General features: G+C 37.9%; 1 protein-coding gene and 1 long non-coding RNA gene across 2 annotated transcripts in view; both read left to right on the forward strand.

Annotated features, from left to right (window-relative positions):
* Nucleotides 1-24,055, forward strand: part of LOC110836094 (uncharacterized) — a 170,693-nt gene that overhangs the window by 53,977 nt on the left and 92,661 nt on the right. The window lies entirely within an intron of this gene.
* On the forward strand, nucleotides 14,206-20,310 carry LOC110836093 (SOX domain-containing protein dichaete). Its single transcript, XM_022076936.2, has one exon. It carries the CDS (start codon nucleotides 14,250-14,252, stop codon nucleotides 15,150-15,152), a length of 903 nt encoding a protein of 300 aa, XP_021932628.1. The 5' UTR covers nucleotides 14,206-14,249; the 3' UTR covers nucleotides 15,153-20,310.

Below are 24,055 nucleotides of genomic sequence, written 5' to 3' on the forward strand. Positions count from 1 at the left end.
TTGATGTGTAACTTATATTAACAAGGCGTCGCTGCAAAGACAGGGAAACCTCTCAAGGATAAACATAATTACATAAAGGAATCTAACTAACTGACTAACTAAATAAACACCATAGCTACTAAATAATTAACTAAGAAACCAACATTCTAATTAGTTAGTAAACTAAATACTGGTATCAGAATGCAAAATTTAACTACAAACTAACCAAAAACTATCAAATTAACATTCTGACTAACAAACTATATAAACTATTACTTTAAAAACTTAATATTCGACGTTGCTTACATTAATGAATACCACTGGACACGATCTTGACCCAGTATTTTTTTTTTAGCTGTTATCCTAAAATTATACCCTGTAACTGCTCCCATTTATTTTTTAATTTTAGAAATGTTCGCTTTTCCAACAGGTTTTTTTCTCTAAACCAGTCTAATAAAACATGTAAGCTACTTAAAACATAGTCCATTGCGTTTTGAAGTCAGCAACAGAAAATATGCACACGAATTAGCAGTCATATATATATTAGTTTCGAACACTTAAAGAGAACCACCTGAAGATGGTCACTGAAAGTCGAAACATGTAGTAGGTTTCTAGTAAAAATTTAAATTATAATAAAAAAAATTTTGTGTTAACCTAACGATCAACACATAACAGGGAGCATCACTCAAAACATCCCTCTAAAATTTTGCATGCATTTTTTATCAACCATACCCGAGCGACATGTTCAACCCCGAAGAAACATCTGCATTTCATTTATGACTGGAAGATCTCACAGCGGAAATTATGTCAATTGTAGTCTTCTGGGTTTTGAAACCGTGTGTTCTTGTTACAAACTTTTGAAAACAACGTATCGCCTTCTGCAGAAATGAAGTTGAAGACTACACAAAAGATTCAAGGCGCCACAACCAAGGAGACAATCCATTTCACTATCCTAACAATATTGATAGTCTATGAGCTCCCTTGTAGTTAAGTAAGTTCTTATAAAATGACTCCAGTTTAAAATTTGTCTACGTCTGATATCTGTTACCTAATGCTTAAGATATGCTTGTCTCATATTCATGCGAAACAGCTGATAATATAACAATATGTCTCGTATGTGCTCTTTCGAAATTCTAGTACACAGTCTGTACGTTTATTGTTTGCTCTAAAATAAGTGTTTATTAAATTAAGCTCAGTCGCAACATAACACAGCATTTTTCAGACCATTTCCGTCTTCATCTGTCATCCAGATAATTATTGTCCATCCATTCACTGTTCCCCTACGCAAGATTCATTCTCACTGCTAATTAATTGCAAGATTTTGGAAGTATTGATTCGAATTGATTCGTATACAAATTTGAAAATTCTGCAAAACCATATCAATATTTGCTTTCGCACGAAGAATTCAAAACAGTAAACTGTAGACGAAACAAGTCTTTTAGATACAAGTGCGGAGATAATCGTCTACAATTAGAAATAAATTACGAAATATTAATTAATATATTCATAACAACTAAGGACACCAGGTCTTATATTTCTTGTTTACTTTCACTGAATGATTCTTGCTTGAAGATGGTTGTCTTCAGGGTTGTCGAGCCGTGAAGCCTGGTATAAGTTTATCGATGTTTCAAAAGAACTTTTTGCCTCGATTATCCTTCCTGATGATTGAGGCAGCAAGCTCCTCTGAAACGTCGGTGAACTTCTATCCGATTACACAAAGCAACAACCCAAAAGTCAACTCACATCCGTCAGAACCTGAACTCTGATGTATTTATTATTCTTAATTTGAAGTTCAACATGTGAAATCTATTAAGTTTCTTAATGGCCACTAGATTCAATGAAATCCTGTGTCAGGTGATCTGTTGGGTCATCACGGGGCGGCGGCTTAGTTTGAATCATTAAAAATGTTAATGAAGCTTAGCCCGTTAAGTCAGTGGAAGTTACCACCCAGATGTACTCTTGCTCTGCAGGTCTCGAAATTACGTAAAAATCCTATGCCAGTTAGAATATGTACACATTGAAGTTCTTAATTGCCGTCAAAATTAGAAACTGGATAAATGCTTCAGAGCAAAACGGATGATTGGACTTTTTTAAAGAAATTTCCTGTAGACCTCACAGATTTCAGAAAATACTTTAGTGATTGGGATTGGCATGTGTACAGGACTGAATCAGTAGAAATGCCTTCCAAATTATATTAATTTATTCTTACAACCTGATACAGTCATGTTTTGATGGTGATTATAAAACATAGGTCTCTCCGTCCCCTCCACGCCCCCCCCCCCCATATTTTGGCAAGTGGTTATACAGATATTAAGAGTCGAAATATATTGGTTTAATGACGTCTGTTATTCAAAGAAATAAAATTCTGAAGTTTATCAGATGATAACAATTTATACGAAGGGCCTTGAAATCAACTACAATGGGCCTGTTCATAAAGATATTAGACCTTATCTTATTGAACAATAGTTGTAGGTCTATGTACATGCGAACGGATAATCACTGCGGTCTTTACAGAGAGGTTTCCTTGTTTATGTTATGGGTAAGAGACGTAGACTTATAGCAAAAGGGCACCCCTTTCTCTCATTCATTCTCTATTCCCAGTAGTTCCGAAAATCCAAGCACAGTACAACACAATTCCTTTTCCTTTAAAGGGTTTGAGGGAGGAAAAGAGGGTAGGACTGACAAAGACCTAGCACTCAACCTCCCCACCTCACCCCGCGTGTTTCGTATTTGAAACCAGTCAAGTGCAGAACCCAAATTACTCGTTATGAATCTCGCAGCGATTGTCTAACTCGCCTTTCTCACTTCTGCAGTATTAATTACTTCTCAGAAAGGAGATGAATGTTTTGTAGGGTGGGATCGCAGCTGAGTCTGTGCGTCTCGCAGACTCCATGTTGCAGCTTTTCAGATAGGCTTAACGCAGGCAATTTGGGTTCCGAACATATCGAAGTATATTCCTTAATTCGGTCTATTTAATTTATCTTGTTTGTGGTTTATATAAAGTCGCTGTCAGAATCTCAGTCTGCAAAGCGTCGAATTATACGACATGTAATAAGATAGTGTAATTGCGTCATATTGTGAATATTATAACAATTATTTATTTTAAACCGTCTTATCACAATATTTAAAATTTCTTATAATTAAGATAATAAAATATCATTGATGTTCCATATCGATTGATCGATTTACATTTTGGAACATTCTTTACACAACATGTTTCAGTTTTTATAAAACCATCATCAGGTGTAAAATATTTACGAACTTAAAACTCAAATATGATTCCATTTGGTGATGTTTCATGCCATTTGTTTCTCAATTTTGGGCGAGGTGTTGTCTTTTCTTAATTTTATCAGATGTACATATCGGTCTGTAAGTAGAAGATGGCATGAAACATCACCAAATGGAATCATATTTGAGTTTTAAGTTCGTAAATATTTTACACCTGATGATGGTTTTATAAAAACTGAAACATGTTGTGTAAAGAATGTTCCAAAATGTAAATCGATCAATCGATATGGAACATCAATAATATTTTATTATCTTAATTATAAGAAATTTTAAATATTGTGATAAGACGGTTTAAAATAAATAATTGTTACGACATGTAATGATTAAAATATTTAAAATGATCAGGGAGGAAACAGCCATGGCTTAAATAAAGTTACAATCCAGGTATTTTAGTAGAGAGGCCGAGATTTGAACCTGAGACCTCCCGCATACGAAGAAATGTTAATACTCGACAGCGACGTTCAGTGATATCAAATCCTTTCTTTCCGAGTCTGTATAGTCTTAACCTACCTTTCATCTTTGGCCTTAATGCTAATGTTGACACTGTTCTGGAGTGGTAATATACTGTAGCTCGTGAAATCAGACTTGTATGCACACAGAGAACAATATCCCGTATAAACCAGAAATATATAAATGTTTATCCTTTGATCTAAATAAAGAAATTTTCAATTTAATCCTTTCCCCTGATATAACGCCAATATTGAAAATGGATGGAGTTTGGCGCTGTACCGGGGTTTTAACATTACGCGTACGTACATACGTACTTAAGTAGCTCTATACACTGATGCATGCGTACAGACGTAAGGCATGCGTGAATATATAACTTTGTCTCATAGTCCTGATAAGCAAAAGGTTAACAGTTCTATAATTAGCGGCGATTAATATGGAATGTACAAAGGTAACATGAAAACGGAAAAAAATTAGCGAGAGAAATAATAAGTCCACAGCAAACGATGTTGTTCTACATCGACGAGCTTTAATGCACTGAAATGCAGAAAGAGAATAATGAGGTTCCGGTTTTCGGTTTAGTGTGTATTCGTTACAGCTTAAATTAATTACCCATACGCTAACGAAGGAAAGCTTGACTAGTCTGTTTCTGAATGGTGTAACTGAAAACGAAAAGATAGCATCTAAGATTACATGGCATTACAATGAAACTGTTTATTTATTTATTTAGTGTTCTGTCTGACGACAGGTCCATATGGACAGGATCCTTCCATCCTTTTCTCGGACTGGGACCTGTTCATATACGTTCTTGGCAGATGATCCAGAAGTGGTTTGCCATTGCCTTCTTCTGTGTGTGAATGGAGTAATTGTTGGGATGCCACGGAGGAAAACTCCGTGTTGCCTAGACCACGGCCTTGCCCAACACAAGTTATAAATTCGGGCACCGCCGGGAATCGAACCCGAGACCCCAGGATTACAAGGCCAGCGTTCTAACCGCTAGACTATTTATTTATTATTAGTGTTCTGTCTGACGACAGGTCCATATGAACAGGATCCTTCCATCCTTTTCTCGGACTGGGACCTGTTCATATACGTTCTTGGCAGATGATCCAGAAGTGGTTTGCCATTGCCTTCTTCAGTGTGTGAATGGAGTAATTGTTGCGATGCCACGGAGAAACCGGGGAAGCCCCCGGAGGAAAACTCCGTGTTGCCTAGACCACGGCCTTGCCCAACACAAGTTATAAATTTGAGCACCACCGTAGCGGTAATGAAACTGTAATCTTTCAAAATAATTTATTTTAACCAGTAATTTAGACCAGGGATTCTTAAGTCACGACTTACGGGCCTTACCCGTCTCACGTACATTTTTTTAATAGTGTTCTATCACTGTGTTGGACTATAAAGAAAAATAATTGAATATAAAAACTAATTTTAAGCAAATAAAAATAACAAACAAAGAAACTTGTGAAATATAATGACTGAGTGATATTATAATCTGTTTGCATTAGCAGGCTTAAAGTAAGTAGAATTTTTAATAAATTTCCATAAGTTCCAATACAGTGATCTCAGTTAGGTAAAACCCGGAGTGTAGCGGCCCGCGATTAGGTATGGATTGATAGATGCAACCCCAGGTTTTAGAAGGTTGTGACCCCCTGTTTTAGATCACTTCAAAAATATAAAGAACCAAGATCCATTATTCATGGCTGAACATGTTTCGTACAGAGAAAACCGTGCGGTCCACGTTTAAATCGCTTTAATCAGGAGAAACAAACAGTCGCTTCTATTCTGTAAATATTTTCTTTCAGGAAATAATTTTAGTGTTAAAACATTCAATCCGCCATCGCTTCAAAGAAATTGGTGAGTTGTTGTTCATATATTTTATAAATACGTTCGTTTTTTTTAAATGATTCGGAGGCAAAATTCAGAATACAATTAAAAAAAAAGTATTTCTTCTTTGTTTAAAATTACAAAGCTCTTGCAGACTACGGGCCTCGTGCAGTAACGGAATCACGCGTATATAATAATATTTCACCAAACCGCAATTAATTCCCAGTACGATTATCCAATACAGGTTCATACTTTAACTCTTAACAATAGATGGCTCTCACAATGAACACCAAAATTGAGATTCATTATAGGAACCGAAATATTGTATTCAGACCAAAAGTTATATTTAATTTTACTCAGTAGAGGGGAATAGACAGAGTTTGGACTTTTTGTTAATATGTGTTGTAAATATTATTTGAATATATATATATATATATATATATATATATATATATATGTAGGACTTCTGTAATAATAGGAGAGACTTGAGTTAACAAAGATGGATTGTCACGTGTAACCACAACAATTAACTTGTCTGAACCTGCTAAAATTCAACAAAACCTCTTATGTTTTTTTTAATTACGTCCAGTGGGACGACGAGCCGCTTGTAACTGGGCGCTATCGGGACGAACCAGACCCGTCCACACTGCTTATGGGAGATTTTAACGCACAAGGGAAATAAAGTAAACCGAGAATGAGGGGAAACAGAGGGTTGTTTTTTGGGTTTTGTATCCGGGAATATGCAGAGAAAATTGGTGGACACAGGGCTTCAGCATGTTGGTGGAAGATTAAGAGAAAAGAGGATATTTGGTGTAGAAGGGAATATTGAAAAGGCTGTTCTTTATTGAAAAAAACCTTTTAGCTAGGCTACTTTTGACTTTAGAGCATGTAGCGTACATTTTTGGAGCTGAAAAATACGACGAGAAAATTACCTCGCTCAAATACCACGCTGATATGTACGTTAATAGGTCTGAACGTTGTTAGTGACATGTTTGTAGTTTATATGAAGGTTTAAGCGCTTAAAGAAACAGTGGTAGTTACGTTCAATAACTCCAAATTTTTCTCACGTAGTGTATTTACAAGACCCCGAATAACGTTTTGGCATAAATTGCTCTCATTTAACAAAATGTCTTTAGTTGAATAATTTTTAAACAGGGAAACTGTAATTAAATAGGCTAAATGCTGATACGTTTTGTGTCCTAAAGGATTGATAAAGGTAGACTATCTATTATTTTAAATACCAAATTAATTTAGTGACAGTTCATTACGTCATCATAATAAAGTTACTGGTTTTATTTTCAAAAAACTTCGCGTATTCATACACCAGTCTGAAATTCAAACTCACTGAGTTTACACCTCTCTCACCAGATGGCGGGGTGGATGAATGAATGTATTCCTCAAACTCGTATTTACACAGAAAATTAATCATACTGTCAGGTCATTTACAGAAACTTATATGATTCTGAAGTTGAAATACATTTAATTAAATACTTATGTACGGAAACCCAGGGCATGCAGTTAATAGAATACATGCTGACTAAAAAGAACAATAAAAATCTGACAATTTACTGTATTCAGAAGCAACTTTATAAGCAGTCTTACCTGGTATAAATTTTTTAAAAGTTTATGCATATGTCAAGGAGCACGATCGTCAATACTATAAAAACTTATTATCCTTAATGTCCCGCAGAACACTCTTAAAAGTATCTAACTCACCTGAAAAATAATTTAGATAATTAGGCCTAAAATGAAAAAAAACACTTGATAAATATTCAACACCAACTTTTAAATACTGAAATATGTTTCTTGCGTTTTATATGATAAGTGTTTTCAACGTTCAAATCACATATGAACATTTAATGTGATTTAACTTATCAGACATCTCTTAATTTAACGTGATTCAATCAGACATTTTTCAATGTTATATTTCTGATTTAATAGCATGAATCTCACCTCTAGAATATTAACTGTAAATCAGTTGTAGGCCTAGAGTTTGTAGTGTGGGTAAGAAACCTCTGTAGTTACATTCCATCAATACAGAAGAATTTATTTATTTATTTAGTGTTCTGTCTGACGACAGGTCCATATGAACAGGATCCTTCCATCCTTTTCTCGGACTGGGACCTGTTCATATACGTTCTTGGCAGATGATCCAGAAGTGGTTTGCCATTGCCTTCTTCTGTGTGTGAATGGAGTAATCGTTGGGATGCCACGGAGAAACCGGGGAAGCCCCCGGAGGAAAACTCCGTGTTGCCTAGACCACGGCCTTGCCCAACACAAGTTATAAATTCGGGCACCGCCGGGAATTGAACCCGGAACCCCAGGATTACAAGGCATGTGTTCTAACCGCTAGACCACCGTGGCTCATTACAGAAGAATATAATATGTTATCTGCTAAACTAACATTCGTTACATATATGTCATTTTATGAATATTTCTTCATAGATCCATTAATTATTTATGTTGATAGCCAATGAACCTACTTTCAGGTGTGCTGAGTTTACTTATTTTTATTATTGTCCTCACTCAGGCTCTTTTCATTTCTCTCATTATGTAGACCACTGTAGTCTCTTCGTATGGACTAACCTGTATTACCAACCTGTCAAGCTAAATATCCCACGTTTATCGCTTCTATCATTCTGTTTTGGCGTCGCCATAAGTCATCCACTTCTGTATTTAAAATGCCTCTTTTATCTGTTAATTCTTTAAAGTCCATTTGTAACTATACGTACCAGTTACTTTCACATACAGAAACTAAGTTTGTTCTTTTAGGGTAGGTATATGATTCTCAACCGCCACGGTGGTCTAGCGGTTAGAACGCTGGCCTTGTAATCCTGGGGTCTCGGGTTCCATTCCCAGCGGTGCCCGAATTTATAACTTGTGTTGGGCAAGGCCGTGGTCTAGGCAACACGGAGTTTTCCTCCGTGGCATCCTAACAATTACTCCATTCACACACAGAAGAAGGCAATGGCAAACCACTTCTGGATCATCTGCCAAGAACGTATATGAACAGGTCCCAGTCCGAGAAAAGGATGGAAGGATCCTGTTCATATGGACCTGTCCTCAGACAGAACACTACAAATAATAAGATGATTCTCATAATAAGAAGCGATTATTTCCTCAAACAACTGACCAATTAAACTTTGTATTGGAAACTTATTATGTTGTCTCCGAAGCAGCAACTGAATTTTTAAATTTTATTAATTACACTTAGTTCTTCAAAGGTAAGCTACGTGTTCTTTACAGAGATTCGAGAGTAGAGTGTTCAGACGTGGTGTAGAGTGTAGTATATGTAATGTAGTGTATAGAACGTAGTAATTGTAAATTGACACATCTTGTGTTAGTTTCATATTATAATCCAGTGTTATAAAAATAGCTATTTGGTTGTGTTGATGTACTTTCTTGTAACATGATAATTTGTGGAAATTGAAATAACACAGTGGGTCTAATTGGCTGAAGGCTTTCGAGTCTGTCCTATTTTAGAGTCTCCTCTGAATAACATCTCACTTATCATGCCAGTAAGTGGTGTTTTAGACCATCGCTTCGCCAAGAGCAGCCATTCCAACCTATAAACTTCCCCCACTCCATGATGTTCAAAGTAATATGTTGATTTGAATAATTTAAAAAAAGTTGGCGAGTTATTTTAGGACAGGTGGTAATTGTAGAAATTATATCTAGGAAAACTACGAATACAGATAACGATACGTTTTTAAAACAAATTTGAATAATAATAATAATCATTTGTAGACCGATAAAATAACTTGCAGGATATGTACCTATCAAATAAAGATAAGGATACATTTATTTCTGTGTTTAAGAAAATGTGACTATTTGAAGAAGTATGAGGGAGTCTACATGTATTCTTAATCTCGGTCTACGGTATCTCCGAAGAATGTGTCTCCCGGTAGGCTAAGTGGTTTGGCCTGGATCTGCCTATGTGTTTTTTTAAATTTTTCCGAACGAAGATTTCTCACCTCTCCGAAGAATGGTATATGCTCTCACACCCATGTCTCTCTCCTTGGTCTGATTATCCTAAAACGAAGAAGGGGCAGACCTAGAAGGAGATGGGAGGATAATATTAAGATGGATCTTAGGGAGGTGGGCTGTGAGAATGGTAAATGAAAAGAGTTGGCTTAGGATCGTGTCCGGTGGCGGGCTTTAGTGTTGTCGGTGTTGAACCTGCGGTTTCTCCTACCAGGGACTTAGTTATTTTATATTTATCGCTCACATCACATTAGTGTTTGGTAACGCGCACAGTGTACCGAACTGTGGAGCGCAGGCCATGTGAGGCACGGATCTGTGGTCTGACACTGAGTGATGTTTTTAGTGAATATGGCTGGAAGGGGTGTACATACAAAGCAGCAGAGCGATGTAACAATGGCTCCGAAACAATGGTCTGAGAAGTCCTCATTACAGGAGGGAATGTGCGAGGAGTATGTGCAAGACAGATCTAAGGTGATGGCTCTTAACATTTATAGTAGAAGTGTACGATTGCCATCAGTAATCCTGCGTTAGTAGCATGCACAGGAGATTCACAAAACTTTAGTTGAAAAACCTGAATGAAAGAGAACACTTAGGAGACCTAGACGTAAATGGGGGAATAATAATAGAATGGATCTGTGATAAAAAGATGTGAGACTGTGTGACTCAGGGTACTTTCCATAGGCAGTTTATTCCATACCTTCGGTTTAGATAAAAGACGAATTTCTTGGCTAGATGAATAACTATTAGCTTCTTAGGAAAATCTACTCTGTGGAGTTAGTCGCAAGCCTTGTTATAAGTGATGTGGATCCGAGGCGATTTAGCCCTCGCTAAAAATGCTTATATCCTACGCTTCAGCTGTAGGATATAATCGTGGACTGGCACATGTCGGCGTCTGAATTAAACTGAATACGTCATGCACCAACTACCCAACAGAAGTGTCCAAAACTGAGCGTTGTCGTTCAGTATAGAAATGCTATATAGTCCGCTTTTGTACTACGTGATTCTGCAGAGGTTGCGGGAACAGAATGGGACCAGCTTTGTGCAAGAAACAGGTAGCAGTCATGGGGATAAAAACGGTGATCCCCAGCAACAGAACAGAACCACCCCTCGCATGTTCATCCATATTGACAATCTAAAAAAAAAAACAGAATAAAGAATATGAAAGCTAAGGAATCACGCATCAACAGACTTTGTGTGAGACTTGTATAGGGGATACTGAATAGACGTAGTCTAGCTTACAGTGTCCCTACCAGTAGTAAATACTCTAATTAAAAAAAAATTAATACACTGTTTTAATTAGTTCACTAATAGAGCATTTGTCAACAGATATAACACACGTTCTTTCTTAACAAAAAAGACCAGAGAATGTTTGATCAGGGCCCTGATGACGGAGGCAGTATGACCTCTGAAACGTTGGTTAACATCGACCAGACTACACAGCGCAACAACCCAGAAGACAGAAATCTTCATACTCTGATGACGGAGGCAGTATGACCTCTGAAACGTTGGTTAGCATCGACCAGACTACACAGCGCAACAACCCAGAAGACAGAAATCTTCATACTCTGATGACGGAGGCAGTATGACCTCTGAAACGTTGGTTAACATCGACCAGACTACACAGCGCAACAACCCAGAAGACAGAAATCTTCATACTCATCGCCCTGATGATGGAGGCAGTATGACCTCTGAAACGTTGGTAAACATCGACCAGACTACACAGCGCAACGACCCAGAAGACAGAAATCTTCATACTCTGATGACGGAGGCAGTATGACCTCTGAAACGTTGGTTAACATCGACCAGACTACACAGCGCAACAACCCAGAAGACAGAAATCTTCATACTCTGATGACGGAGGCAGTATGACCTCTGAAACGTTGGTTAACATCGACCAGACTACACAGCGCAACAACCCAGAAGACAGAAATCTTCATACTCTGATGACGGAGGCAGTATGACCTCTGAAACGTTAGTAAACATCGACCAGACTACACAGCGCAACAACCCAGAAGACAGAAATCTTCATACTCTGATGACGGAGGCAGTATGACCTCTGAAACGTTGGTAAACATCGACCAGACTACACAGCGCAACAACCCAGAAGACAGAAATCTTCATACTCTGATGATGGAGGCAGTATGACCTTTGAAACGTTGGTAAACATCGACCAGACTACACAGCGCAACAACCCAGAAGACAGAAATCTTCATACTCTGATGACGGAGGCAGTATGACCTCTGAAACGTTGGTTAGCATCGACCAGACTACACAGCGCAACAACCCAGAAGACAGAAATCTTCATACTCTGATGACGGAGGCAGTATGACCTCTGAAACGTTAGTAAACATCGACCAGACTACACAGCGCAACAACCCAGAAGACAGAAATCTTCATACTCTGATGACGGAGGCAGTATGACCTCTGAAACGTTGGTAAACATCGACCAGACTACACAGCGCAACAACCCAGAAGACAGAAATCTTCATACTCTGATGACGGAGGCAGTATGACCTCTGAAACGTTAGTAAACATCGACCAGACTACACAGCGCAACAACCCAGAAGACAGAAATCTTCATACTCTGATGACGGAGGCAGTATGACCTCTGAAACGTTGGTTAGCATCGACCAGACTACACAGCGCAACAAACCAGAAGACAGAAATCTTCATACTCTGATGATGGAGGCAGTATGACCTCTGAAACGTTGGTTAACATCGACCAGACTACACAGCGCAACAAACCAGAAGACAGAAATCTTCATACTCTGATGATGGAGGCAGTATGACCTCTGAAACGTTGGTTAACATCGACCAGACTACACAGCGCAACAAACCAGAAGACAGAAATCTTCATACTCTGATGATGGAGGCAGTATGACCTCTGAAACGTTGGTTAACATCGACCAGACTACACAGCGCAACAAACCAGAAGACAGAAATCTTCATACTCTGATGATGGAGGCAGTATGACCTCTGAAACGTTGGTTAACATCGACCAGACTACACAGCGCAACAAACCAGAAGACAGAAATCTTCATACTCTGATGATGGAGGCAGTATGACCTCTGAAACGTTGGTTAACATCGACCAGACTACACAGCGCAACAACCCAGAAGACAGAAATCTTCATACTCATCGCCCTGATGATGGAGGCAGTATGACCTCTGAAACGTTGGTAAACATCGACCAGACTACACAGCGCAACAACCCAGAAGACAGAAATCTTCATACTCATCGCTGTGAGAACCTCAAGTCTAACAGAGAATGTTTCCTATATTAAAGATTGAGACGAGCATGTGAAGGCCTAATACGTATAATGACTGTGTTGGACGTCATCAGACGTCATAAGTGTATAAACAGACTAATTATGATAAACACATGGAGTTTCACCGTCGTCTGGAACCTTTGAACTTCGCTAGCTGATTTAATGTCGTTGTTCGTTACTTAAATGAAATCTCACTGTTCTTTACCTATGGAACTCGTGTGATTTCATTCAATTTAGTAAAATGAGAGAGGGAGGTTGACCTAATAATGTGACCTTTAAACTTTTAATTTTTATTTTTATGATGAAAGAAAATTGAAACAAAAATGTGTGACTGACTGACAGCCACTGTTAAATAGTTTCCATTGAAAGAATGTTATTCAACACGTGGCAGCACCTGACTGTAAATATGAAGAAACACATGGTACAGTGGCCATGTTAGGTAACATATGATCCGAACATTGCATTAACATATTCCACAGGTCATCAGTAAAATACAAATGAGGACGCTTCAGAAGAAAGCTTAATAAGGAAAAGTTTAAATTATTCTGATTTTCACATCATATTTAGGTTGCGTTTGAAGCCATTTATGTAGATTACGTCCTTAGCTCCGTCTGGGGCGAGGGTGAAGAACGTAGACAGAAATAGATCCTTACTAACCCAACAAAACAATTAATATTTCTCAAAAGAGTCGTTAATTTGTAAGCGTTTGCAATGTTATTATTACTTAGTGTTCTGTCTGACGACAGGTCCATATGAACAGGATCCTTCCATCCTTTTCTCGGACTGGGACCTGTTCATATACGTTCTTGGCAGATGATCCAGAAGTGGTTTGCCATTGCCTTCTTCTGTGTGTGAATGGAGTAATTGTTGGGATGCCACGGAGGAAAACTCCGTGTTGCCTAGACCACGGCCTTGCCCAACACAAGTTATAAATTCGGGCACCGCCGGGAATCGAACCCGAGACCCCAGGATTACAAGGCCATCGTTCTAACCGCTAGACCACCGTGGCGGTCCTACGAGGCTACACGGTGTTATAACCCGAGAAGTTCGAACTCCTTATTACTATTTCAGATTTTCCCAGGGCCTCTCCATTAGACTCACTTCAAAAGAAATGAACAAAATAACAAGTCGAATCCTCAATCTTTAAAAAAAACCAAAGTAGTTTTCATTACGAAGGGAACAGGTGCTGGACAGTAGAAAACCTTTTGAGAATAACAACTCACGCGGATTCCTTTTTACGCCTCTCAATTTGGGTCATAGAACCAGATTGTCATTTGAGTCGTCCAATCAGAGAAGAGGGTGGAGTCAGTATTTTCAAGGGGGTCTGTTTCGACTCCGCCTACCGACTCCGCCTCCGGTACCTGCCCACAAAGGGGGGGTGGAACCCATTCAGTGGGTAGTCTGGCCTAAGGAGCACGTGGCTGTGGACACAGCACAGAGAGAGAGTGCTCGTGAAATGGCTATGACCAGCCAAGGGTACGCGTTCCCGGCACCGCCCGGTATGGAAGGAGTACACTTCGGCGGCGATGCTCTGGGCCACCACCAAGGCGGTCACCCGACGATGGAACCTCACATCAAGAGACCGATGAACGCTTTCATGGTGTGGTCGCGTATCCAGAGACGCAAGATCGCCCTAGACAACCCTAAGATGCACAATTCTGAAATCTCAAAACGATTAGGCGCTGAGTGGAAGTTACTGACTGAGATGGAGAAGAGGCCGTTCATCGACGAGGCGAAGAGGTTACGAGCCATGCACATGAAGGAACACCCCGATTACAAGTACCGACCTAGAAGGAAACCCAAGACTCCTCTTCAGCAACACGGACAAATAGGCGGCTGCGCCAAAGCTTCTCCGGGGGTTCCTGTATGTGGGGCCGTGGCGTCGTCTGTCCCGGTGAGCTCCGGGTTCCCCAGCTTCGCCTTACCACCTTACTTCGCAGCGCCGACAGTTCCGACGCATCATTCCCTCGACCTCGGCGGCTACCCACCGCTGCCGCCTTATTTCGGCTCCGCGTTCGACGCCGTTCATCTGTCTAAGCTGGTAAGTCAGGCCGCCGCCGGAGAACACTCGACGCCCGCCACCAACAGGAGCGCCGCTGCGGTCGTCAGCTCGTTCTACTCGTCGCTGTACCCGCCGACCGCCCCCGGGATGGTTTCTCCAGCGTCAGGTGGTCAGACGAAGTCGTTTCAGCCGCCCCCACCGCATCTCAGTGCCCTCTTCCAACAGCCACCGCCTCAGTTCCTCTTCAGCGGTTCCACGACGCCGGGACAGCACAGTCCTGGATCGAGTCCAGGTGAGAGTACAGCATCCGCGCTAGATTTGGAGCAGCTCAGAAGACCTGTGTCTGTGATATTCTAGTCGAATTGTGAATGAACCCCGAGGAGCTTGTGTATCAAACGTACTTCATAAACTGTAAGTTGCTTGCTAAACAAACTTTGTTGAGATGAGAACTTGCCTGATTTTGATTCGGAAACAAATGACATGTTCAAAATTGCGGATGAAAGTCTATATAGACATCCAATCGGAGTGATTATCAATTTTATTCTACTCCTGAATGTTACCAAAGATGTTCTTACGTACAGTACCGATAAATAAATAAGTTATGTTAGAGATAATAGGTATGTTAGCGTATTATTGCAACAAGGAGCTTAATATTTTGCGTGTTTGCTCAATTCTCTTTCTTTCCCGCTCTGAAATAGTCTCTCGCATATTCAAAATGAATTGGAAATTTTAGACTGATTGAACCAAGTACCATCCGTAGTGCGGATTATATTATATACGTACAAAAGGTTAAGTCTAAAGTCTTTAAACCTTTCCAGCTTTAATACGCTTACATTTTAAAACCTGATCTGAGGTGGAAAATTATGTAGGCAATCTATACAGTACCATTTACTCCTTATGTGATTTTCTCTGTTCATATGGGCGTGCATTTTTTTATATAGTATTCGGGCTAATTAATTTGTTATATTCTCTTTCTGCCTCAGTTTAAATAATAAAATTCTTTCAGATAGTATTTTTTACTTCTTGTGTTTTAATTAAAGCTAAATTGCCAATGGCGTGACATCACAGTGTACCATGGGCCTACTTAATTTGTTATTTAAGCATGAAGGAGAAGTCCATTAGAGTTTACATTTTACTGCGTGTGTTTTATTAACAAAGGTCTTAAAATTCACAACGTTCGAAGGATGGATCTTTATTCATTTAAAGTAAGACAGCAGGACGCCATCCTTCAAAACGGTGTGATATATATATATATATATATATATATATATATATATATATCTGAACAAAGAAATAATATAACAGGCCTGCCATCGATAAAGACATTAAAAGAATGAATATTAACATAAATTTAAAAAATAAATGAAATTTAAATTTATATCTGTTATTAATGTCTGTATACTGGCTGTGTTTATTGCATAAAGACGAAATTCGCTTTAAACTTAAGGAGAAATCACCCAGTACGTAATTAAAAATGCACAGTTTCGGAGAATTTCATTCACTTTGTTTTCATTTCTATAAAGATACTACCAGACTGCATTTCAAAATTCTGTGCAATTTATATTTAATACACGTGTAAACAGATTTAAATACCACAGATCATAAATTATAAAAGCTAATTCTGACTATACTTGTAGCCTATGGAGAACAGAGTCGCTCATTACTTTTAATTACTGTCTCAATATTGTAATTATAATTATGTGTTACGAAAGATCTAATAATTTCGTCCACATTCATGAGACTAAGAAAATGAAACTTCAAATAAACAGATTATTCTGGTATTGAAACGCCCCGTCTTGTATCTGTGTTGACTAATGTTAGTAACTAGTATTTAAATTAAGGTCGCCGTATGTGACTGATGGCTGTAAGGACATCGTGAGTTTTTATTACCACTAAACTCAGAGAAATAGCATGCGTTTAGGCCTAATTTATATTCATAATAATTGTTTCTCTGTTCAGTATAGCCTAATGTTTAAACACTGTCATAATGATTATGAACACTGCGTTTGTCAATGATTAGTATCAGTACCTGTCCTCACATTTATTGTAGATCCAATATGTTAAAGCACTTCTATTGAGGTGTTTATACACTTATGTATCAGCATTAGTGTTATTGCTGTCTTGTGTACGCCATTCTCTATAATTTACCATATCCTCGTGTTATCAGACGTAATAAATAGCCAAATATCGCATTGTCATTTGAAAGTGTCTCAGATTACCATGAGGGATATTTATTCAAAAATTATTCTACTGTTAGGAATCTCCTTCCTTGAATATTTCTGTTTAGGCATATTTATTTTTGAGATGATAATGTTGCGTCATATTGTGATGATTATAATTGTTTAATTTTGACCGTCTTATCACAATAAAATATTTTATTAAATATTAAAATATTATTACTATAATTAACATTTAATATTTAAAATATATTAAAATGATGCCCTTTCTATCGAAATGTTTGATTTACAATTGGAGCATTGTTAATTATAGTAATAATATTTTAATATTTAATAAAATATTTTATTGTGATAAGACGGTTAAAATTAAACAATCATATTTATTTTGTTATTATATGTAGTTTGCTTCAGATTTATATAAGACAGCGTAAACAAACATATATTTCAATACTGTTCTTTAGGCTTATAGATCTGTAGGCGTTTTAAAGCTGTGCATACAAACCGATTCATTCTCTTTGCTCCAAAAACATCTGAAAAACTTCGCGATTCTTATCTCATCTGTTGATTTACGTAACTTGAAAGTACCACATAAGTCTGTATTTTTGACTGTAGATAAAAGCCTATCGTAAAATATTTTCCACGTGTGTCAGATTCAAGTTGTTTCAAGAGAAATTTAAAAGAGTAGGCAACTTTAAAGTAATTTGTATATATTTCAATTACATTTGAGTATATATGCTTAATTAACTAGATGGCCTCAACTTATGGAGGTTATCTGCAAATATATTGAATAAATAATCGCGGACAGACGACGAAGGGTGGTCCTAAAGCTTGGGGGTTTGGCGTGGCGCTAACAACCTCTCACCGTAAAAAACTGTCTTGTTACGAAAAATTATCACACAGTAGCGGAGACCCTTTGTCTTCTCAGGAAAGTTCAAGAGAGGAAATTTTAATTAAGGAAATACAGCCTTTCATGCGGTACGAAAGGAGAAGTTTATTTACTGGGCTAAAATTACAATGTCCCTTCCACTGAGCAGATTAGATCGGATAGCACAATCATTTGATGACAAAAGTATATGAAGGAATGAGTAGATGACTGAATTTTTAATGATAACTGAGCCAGTGCCCAGTTTTGTATTAAGAGACTTTTAGGGAAACATTTAAATATATCTCTCATTAGTATATATAAATTTTCTCCAATGCAGGACCATCGAAGATTTTCTAGTGGTTGGTAGGCCTACTCGATTTAATTACGGGATTTTTCTGATGTTTGGTTTCTTTAATAGAAGTGAGCTTGATTGTACGTTGCCAATTCTATCGATCTCTAACATAGGCTTTCAGGTCAGAAGTATTTTAAGTGCCCTTCTAGGCTAAATGAATATTCAAACATAAATCGCTGACTCAGGAAATCTAGGCAGGGCGTTAAGACTTACATAACGATAAGTTATTCTGCCTAGGGTAAAGGATACTGTAATTTCTCTGCATTTTACAATAAGGTCTGTAAACTAAGTTAAGAATCCCCCAAAATTGTTTTAATTTACATAAGATTTTTAGACTAATTCGAAATTTTTTGGAACGATGTATTCCTCATAAACAAATTTCAATGCGATGGCTTATGTGGGTAATAGGTTTAATTGTCTTAACACGTATAAATAATAAGTTATTTATACCAGTGTTCTGTGACCTTAAGCACACAATAATTTCTCAAACACGTGACTGAACATTACAAAAATTCACCTCGCGATAAGGTGGTATGAAAATATGCATAGCCATGAACAACCACGTAACACATGTTGATAAAACAATGGATGATGAAAGAATGTGTAATACGACTTCTAAATATAACGTGAAAGATAATTACGTAATTTCTCATAAAAATTCGCGGCACATCTGAAACCTTGCAGCGAAACAATGTATATACTCACACGTTGGAGCCAAAAGGGGCAATATTTGATTTTTGGTAATTATAATTCGAAATACACACACTGGTTTATCATTAATAGTTTTATTCAAAATGTGCTATGTTTTGTTCTCGTATGCCTGCATTCAGAGTAATGATTTACATAGATACATACTTATATACTTCTGACCCAGACTGTACTATTTGCTTTCGCCGGAACCGAAAATGAGAAACGGTTGGTCCCGGAGTGATTTTAAATAAAATCTCGCTGTATCTTTAATTCGCAGACGTGTAAATACCACACAAAATCCACAGTTTATCAAAACTAATAAAGATTAAGCGAATTCTTAAATTCACTAAAAATGTTTAAATCTGTGTAATCAAATATCTAAATATTAGATGATATTAGCGTTATGTAAGACTTGAGGTTCTCACAGCGGTGAGTATGAAGATTTCCGTCTTCTGGGTTGTTGCGCTGTGTAGTCTGGTAGATGTTAACCAAAGTTTCAGAGGTCATACTGCCTCCATCATCAGAGCGATGAGTATGAAGATTTCTGTCTTCTGGGTTGTTGCGCTGTGTAGTCTGGTAGATGTTAACCAACGTTTCAGAGGTCATACTGCCTCCGTCATCAGAGTATGAAGATTTCCGTCTTCTGGGTTGTTGCGGTGTGTAGTCTGGTAGATGTTTACCAACGTTTCTGAGGTCATACTGTCTCCGTCATCAGGGCGGTGAGTATGAAGATTTCTGTCTTCTGGGTTGTTGCGCTGTGTAGTCTGGTAGATGTTTACCAACGTTTCAGAAGACGGAAATCTTCATATTAGCGTTAGTTTTGAAGTTTTCTGAGATCGAAAACCAAATTCTAAGTCATCCCTCATGACCGAGAAGGCTCTTTACAATCTCCTGACGCTACTAGTTGCCTATAAAGCCACGAAAGCTGTATATCATAAGAGTCATTTATCTTATGCTTATTACGCGATTTTTTATGTTATTGAGTTTACTTAAATATTTGGATTATCTAAGTCCTAATACGAGGATGTTTAGAAATAGGGTGGGTAGAATTTGACTGGATTCGTGTGGCTGGGGATATGGTACAGTAAACAACATAATAAATCTTCATGTCCCATAAAAGGCTAGCTGAGTGACTGTTAGCTTCTCAAGAAGAACCCAGATTCATATATTAAACAGATCAAAGTTATTTTGAATTACTCTCATATTTAAAAAAAAGAACATGCTTAATTTCATTGTTTTTTATGTAGCATGATGTGATAAAACGAACTGTGATGAGTGTTTTACGGCGTACCAGTTACTGTGGAGTTTGTAGGTTTACAAAAACAGAAAACCTAATACTACTGTGGGCTGCAATTTTCTGTGTCCAAGTCAAAGTGTTCATATAATTACTGTAATGACGTTTTTGTTAATAAAATATCTTCTGTTCATAGTGCAGTGATTAGAAGAATGTGTTTTCTTATTAATCCTTTAGAACTGTCAGTCTAAGTTTAGATTGTGAGTTCTGATTTGTAGTTACGTGAGATTTTACCACTGATTCGGAAATGTGATGCACCTATTTTTATCTCAAAGATTTAGGTAATATGTTTTCTCTAACACAACCTACTAGTCTACACTCTGTCATAGCAATGAATACCACAATCTGTACCTTCACCGTCGCCAAAACTTCAAGTTTCTTGTAAAATTTGAGGTTTTCACAGCGGTGAGTATGAAGATTTCTGTCTTCTGGGTTGTTGCGCTGTGTAGTCTGGTCGATGTTTACCAACGTTTCAGAGGTCATACTGCCTCCGTCATCAGAGTATGAAGATTTCCGTCTTCTGGGTTGTTGCGGTGTGTAGTCTGGTAGATGTTTACCAACGTTTCTGAGGTCATACTGCCTCCGTCATCAGGGCGATGAGTATGAAGATTTCCGTCTTCTGGGTTGTTGCGCTGTGTAGTCTGGTAGATGTTTACCAACGTTCGTGAGGTCATACTGCCTCCGTCATCAGGGCGATGAGTATGAAGATTTCCGTCTTCTGGGTTGTTGCGCTGTATAGTCTGGTAGATGTTTACCAACGTTTCTGAGGTCATACTGCCTCCATCATCAGAGTATGAAGATTTCTGTCTTCTGGGTTGTTGCGCTGTGTAGTCTGGTCGATGTTAACCAACGTTTCAGAGGTCATACTGCCTCCGTCATCAGTGCGATGAGTATGAAGATTTCTGTCTTCTGGGTTGTTGCGCTGTGTAGTCTGGTAGATGTTTACCAACGTTTCTGAGGTCATACTGCCTCCATCATCAGAGTATGAAGATTTCCGTCTTCTGGGTTGTTGCGCTGTATAGTCTGGTAGATGTTTACCAACGTTTCTGAGGTCATACTGCCTCCATCATCAGAGTATGAAGATTTCTGTCTTCTGGGTTGTTGCGCTGTGTAGTCTGGTCGATGTTAACCAACGTTTCAGAGGTCATACTGCCTCCGTCATCAGTGCGATGAGTATGAAGATTTCTGTCTTCTGGGTTGTTGCGCTGTGTAGTCTGGTAGATGTTTACCAACGTTTCTGAGGTCATACTGCTACTTCTACAAAAGTGCAGTAGCTCAGAAAATTGTCGCTTAACAAATCACTACGTCTTTTTCATATGTTCTTCACGTTCTACTCGAGCTGAGAACACCTTTCATTTCATATCTGTCTGTCTAAACATATTGTTACAACAATGGTAATCGACATTGATTTGGATAACAGTAATGTCCTTGGTTACCATTGTTGATTTGACACAACATTGCTTTAAAGTGAGATACAAGTCCGTAGGTCCTTTGTGCCTGCTAAAGTCGTAGCCTGTAACATGACGTGACAAATACGTTTAGAATGTCACTGTACTGAAGAGAGTACATATTTGCAATCTTATTATTACTATGGCAAATAACAAACATATAAGCCTACTTTATCACAGAACAGTGAAAAGAAGTGGAAACCTTGACACCTTTAAATTTTTATAAATTTTAATTAATTCTGAGTGCAAATAAAGACATATTCATGGCATCACACCAAGGAGCATATCCTGTTTGTGTGTAAGGGGATACGCACATATTTTAATTAAACCACGTATTGTTCACCGTTATTCAGTTATTCCTGACCGGGAAAACGCATGGACAATAATTATCTTCCCTACTCTGAAGAGACTATTGTTGGACGACTTCTCTTCCAGTCAACTGCATCCTTTCTTGATAAATCACTGGAAATATTCAACCATTATTCCACCTAAATGAATAGCCTTATTTATAATTAATAAAATCTGCATTTATGGAATCCTGTGTTTCAGTAAACGGACTGAGAGAATTAAGGTAAAGACGTCGCTGAAGCTTAACTGAACACGTGAGCCGTGAGACTAACTGGAGAGCGAAATTGTAGCTCCACTCATTTCCAAACCTCGGCATTAAGATGAAAATTAGTGGTCAGCTTTGCACCTCGACACTTTTGCACTATGGGTCACCCATAATGTAAATTAAGTTAATCATAGTACCAAGTTCCTTAATGAAAGTGTAGTCTATCTACATGTGATTTAAACGAATGCCTCTTTTGGTTGATAAGAGAATATGTAAAATTATTGAATGAGGCCAAAATGAAAATTATATTCATTTATATAACTGTTATATCTGCCACATTAATTTCGCTGCTGAATGAAAGTAATCATCTAAATATTATATACACCTGTTATAGCTTTCATCATCACGAAAAATTTATAAGTACCGACGAGAAATTCCTTAATTTTACTTGTTCATTACCCATACGTCGTGATTATAATGTAATTAAAACTGTCGCCGTTTTAATATCAAAAAGAAACATCCAAGCATTTCGTATATCGACATTAACTTATCTTTCGTCTCTTATTTGAACACGTGACATGAGAATGAACTATTTTACTTTCAGTCACCATTAGATCTGGAGAGAAACGTTTGCTGATTTATGTGAGATTTGAGTTTCAGAAGTACTTACGTTAGCATCAGTCTATAATTCCACGCGTTATTACAACCCAAAAGACCAGCCTCAATAATTGATAAACTCTAGCAATTATCTGTATTCCAAAAGTCAATGTAGTTACCAACTAACATTAACATTACATTGCTAATAATTAACTAGAACATATAGGATCTATCCCGAACTTTGACAGATTTCTACAGTATAATCCTTCCCACTTAACTTTGCGACACTTCTATTGAAAGCCTCTAATTTATATCAAAAGCTCGACTTCATGTGTCTATTTGTGGTTATATTAAGACATCTAACACCATGTGTCCTTGAGACGCTGAAAATATCTCAAATGGTCAACACATTAACCGCGTTCAATCGCACACCAAGATTCATAAACTTGCTCACAAAAGTCCGCCACTGACCCTCTTGAACCTTTGATTTTAATAATTTATATTGTTCACTCACTCCTCCTATATTATCGCCGCTACGAAAATATCCCTGGCTTTTGAATGCGTGTGACGTAGAAAGCCCCAGTTCGTGCTTAAGAATATATGGGTTTTGCCAGATCTTCATTCCAACGGCAAGACGTTCGGCGAGAAGAATCATCACTGTTCGCAAATAAAAAATGACGACTATTCCTTGTCCCAAATGAGATGATTGGCAGTCAAATCAGATTATTCTCATCTCTCGCTCCTTTTGAAAAACGTGCTAGAAATGTTACTATCAGTCCTGCAAACATTAGCTGCTGTCATTCTGATATTTTCTCTGTTACTCCTTCATGACTGAATGCCATTTTACAAAGTATTAGACTATTAGGCCTAATATCTTTAATATAATCTCGGCAGTTTTCGGTTTTTGGGGCATATTTTGGCGACCTGGTTCAAAGGACTCGTGATTTCGTACAGTGATAATCGATCACTTGTTTCCAGTTTCTACGTGTTCGTGTGTATTAAGAACAAAAAGGTTTATGCCAGCGGACTCCGGGCAAACTTTTATGGAGCTCGTCAAATGATTTCAGATTTGGCCCATTCGAGGAGTTCAAATATTTTCCCATAAACCCTGATATAAATATGAATGCAGCGACAATTTTGTACATGCAGGACTATAACGTGAAAATCGCGTTATTACTCAAAAGAACATTATTCTGGTGTTTAAATTACATTAAACTTAACAATATATAAATAACTGTGGTTGATCTATCAGTAATTTAATTTATATAAAATTAAGAATCACTT

Source organism: Zootermopsis nevadensis, unplaced genomic scaffold (genome assembly GCF_977971745.1).
Source record: "Zootermopsis nevadensis isolate Lab colony 2312 unplaced genomic scaffold, Znev_1.0 Znev_ptg000021l, whole genome shotgun sequence".
NCBI classification, from domain to species: Eukaryota; Metazoa; Arthropoda; class Insecta; order Blattodea; family Termopsidae; genus Zootermopsis; species Zootermopsis nevadensis.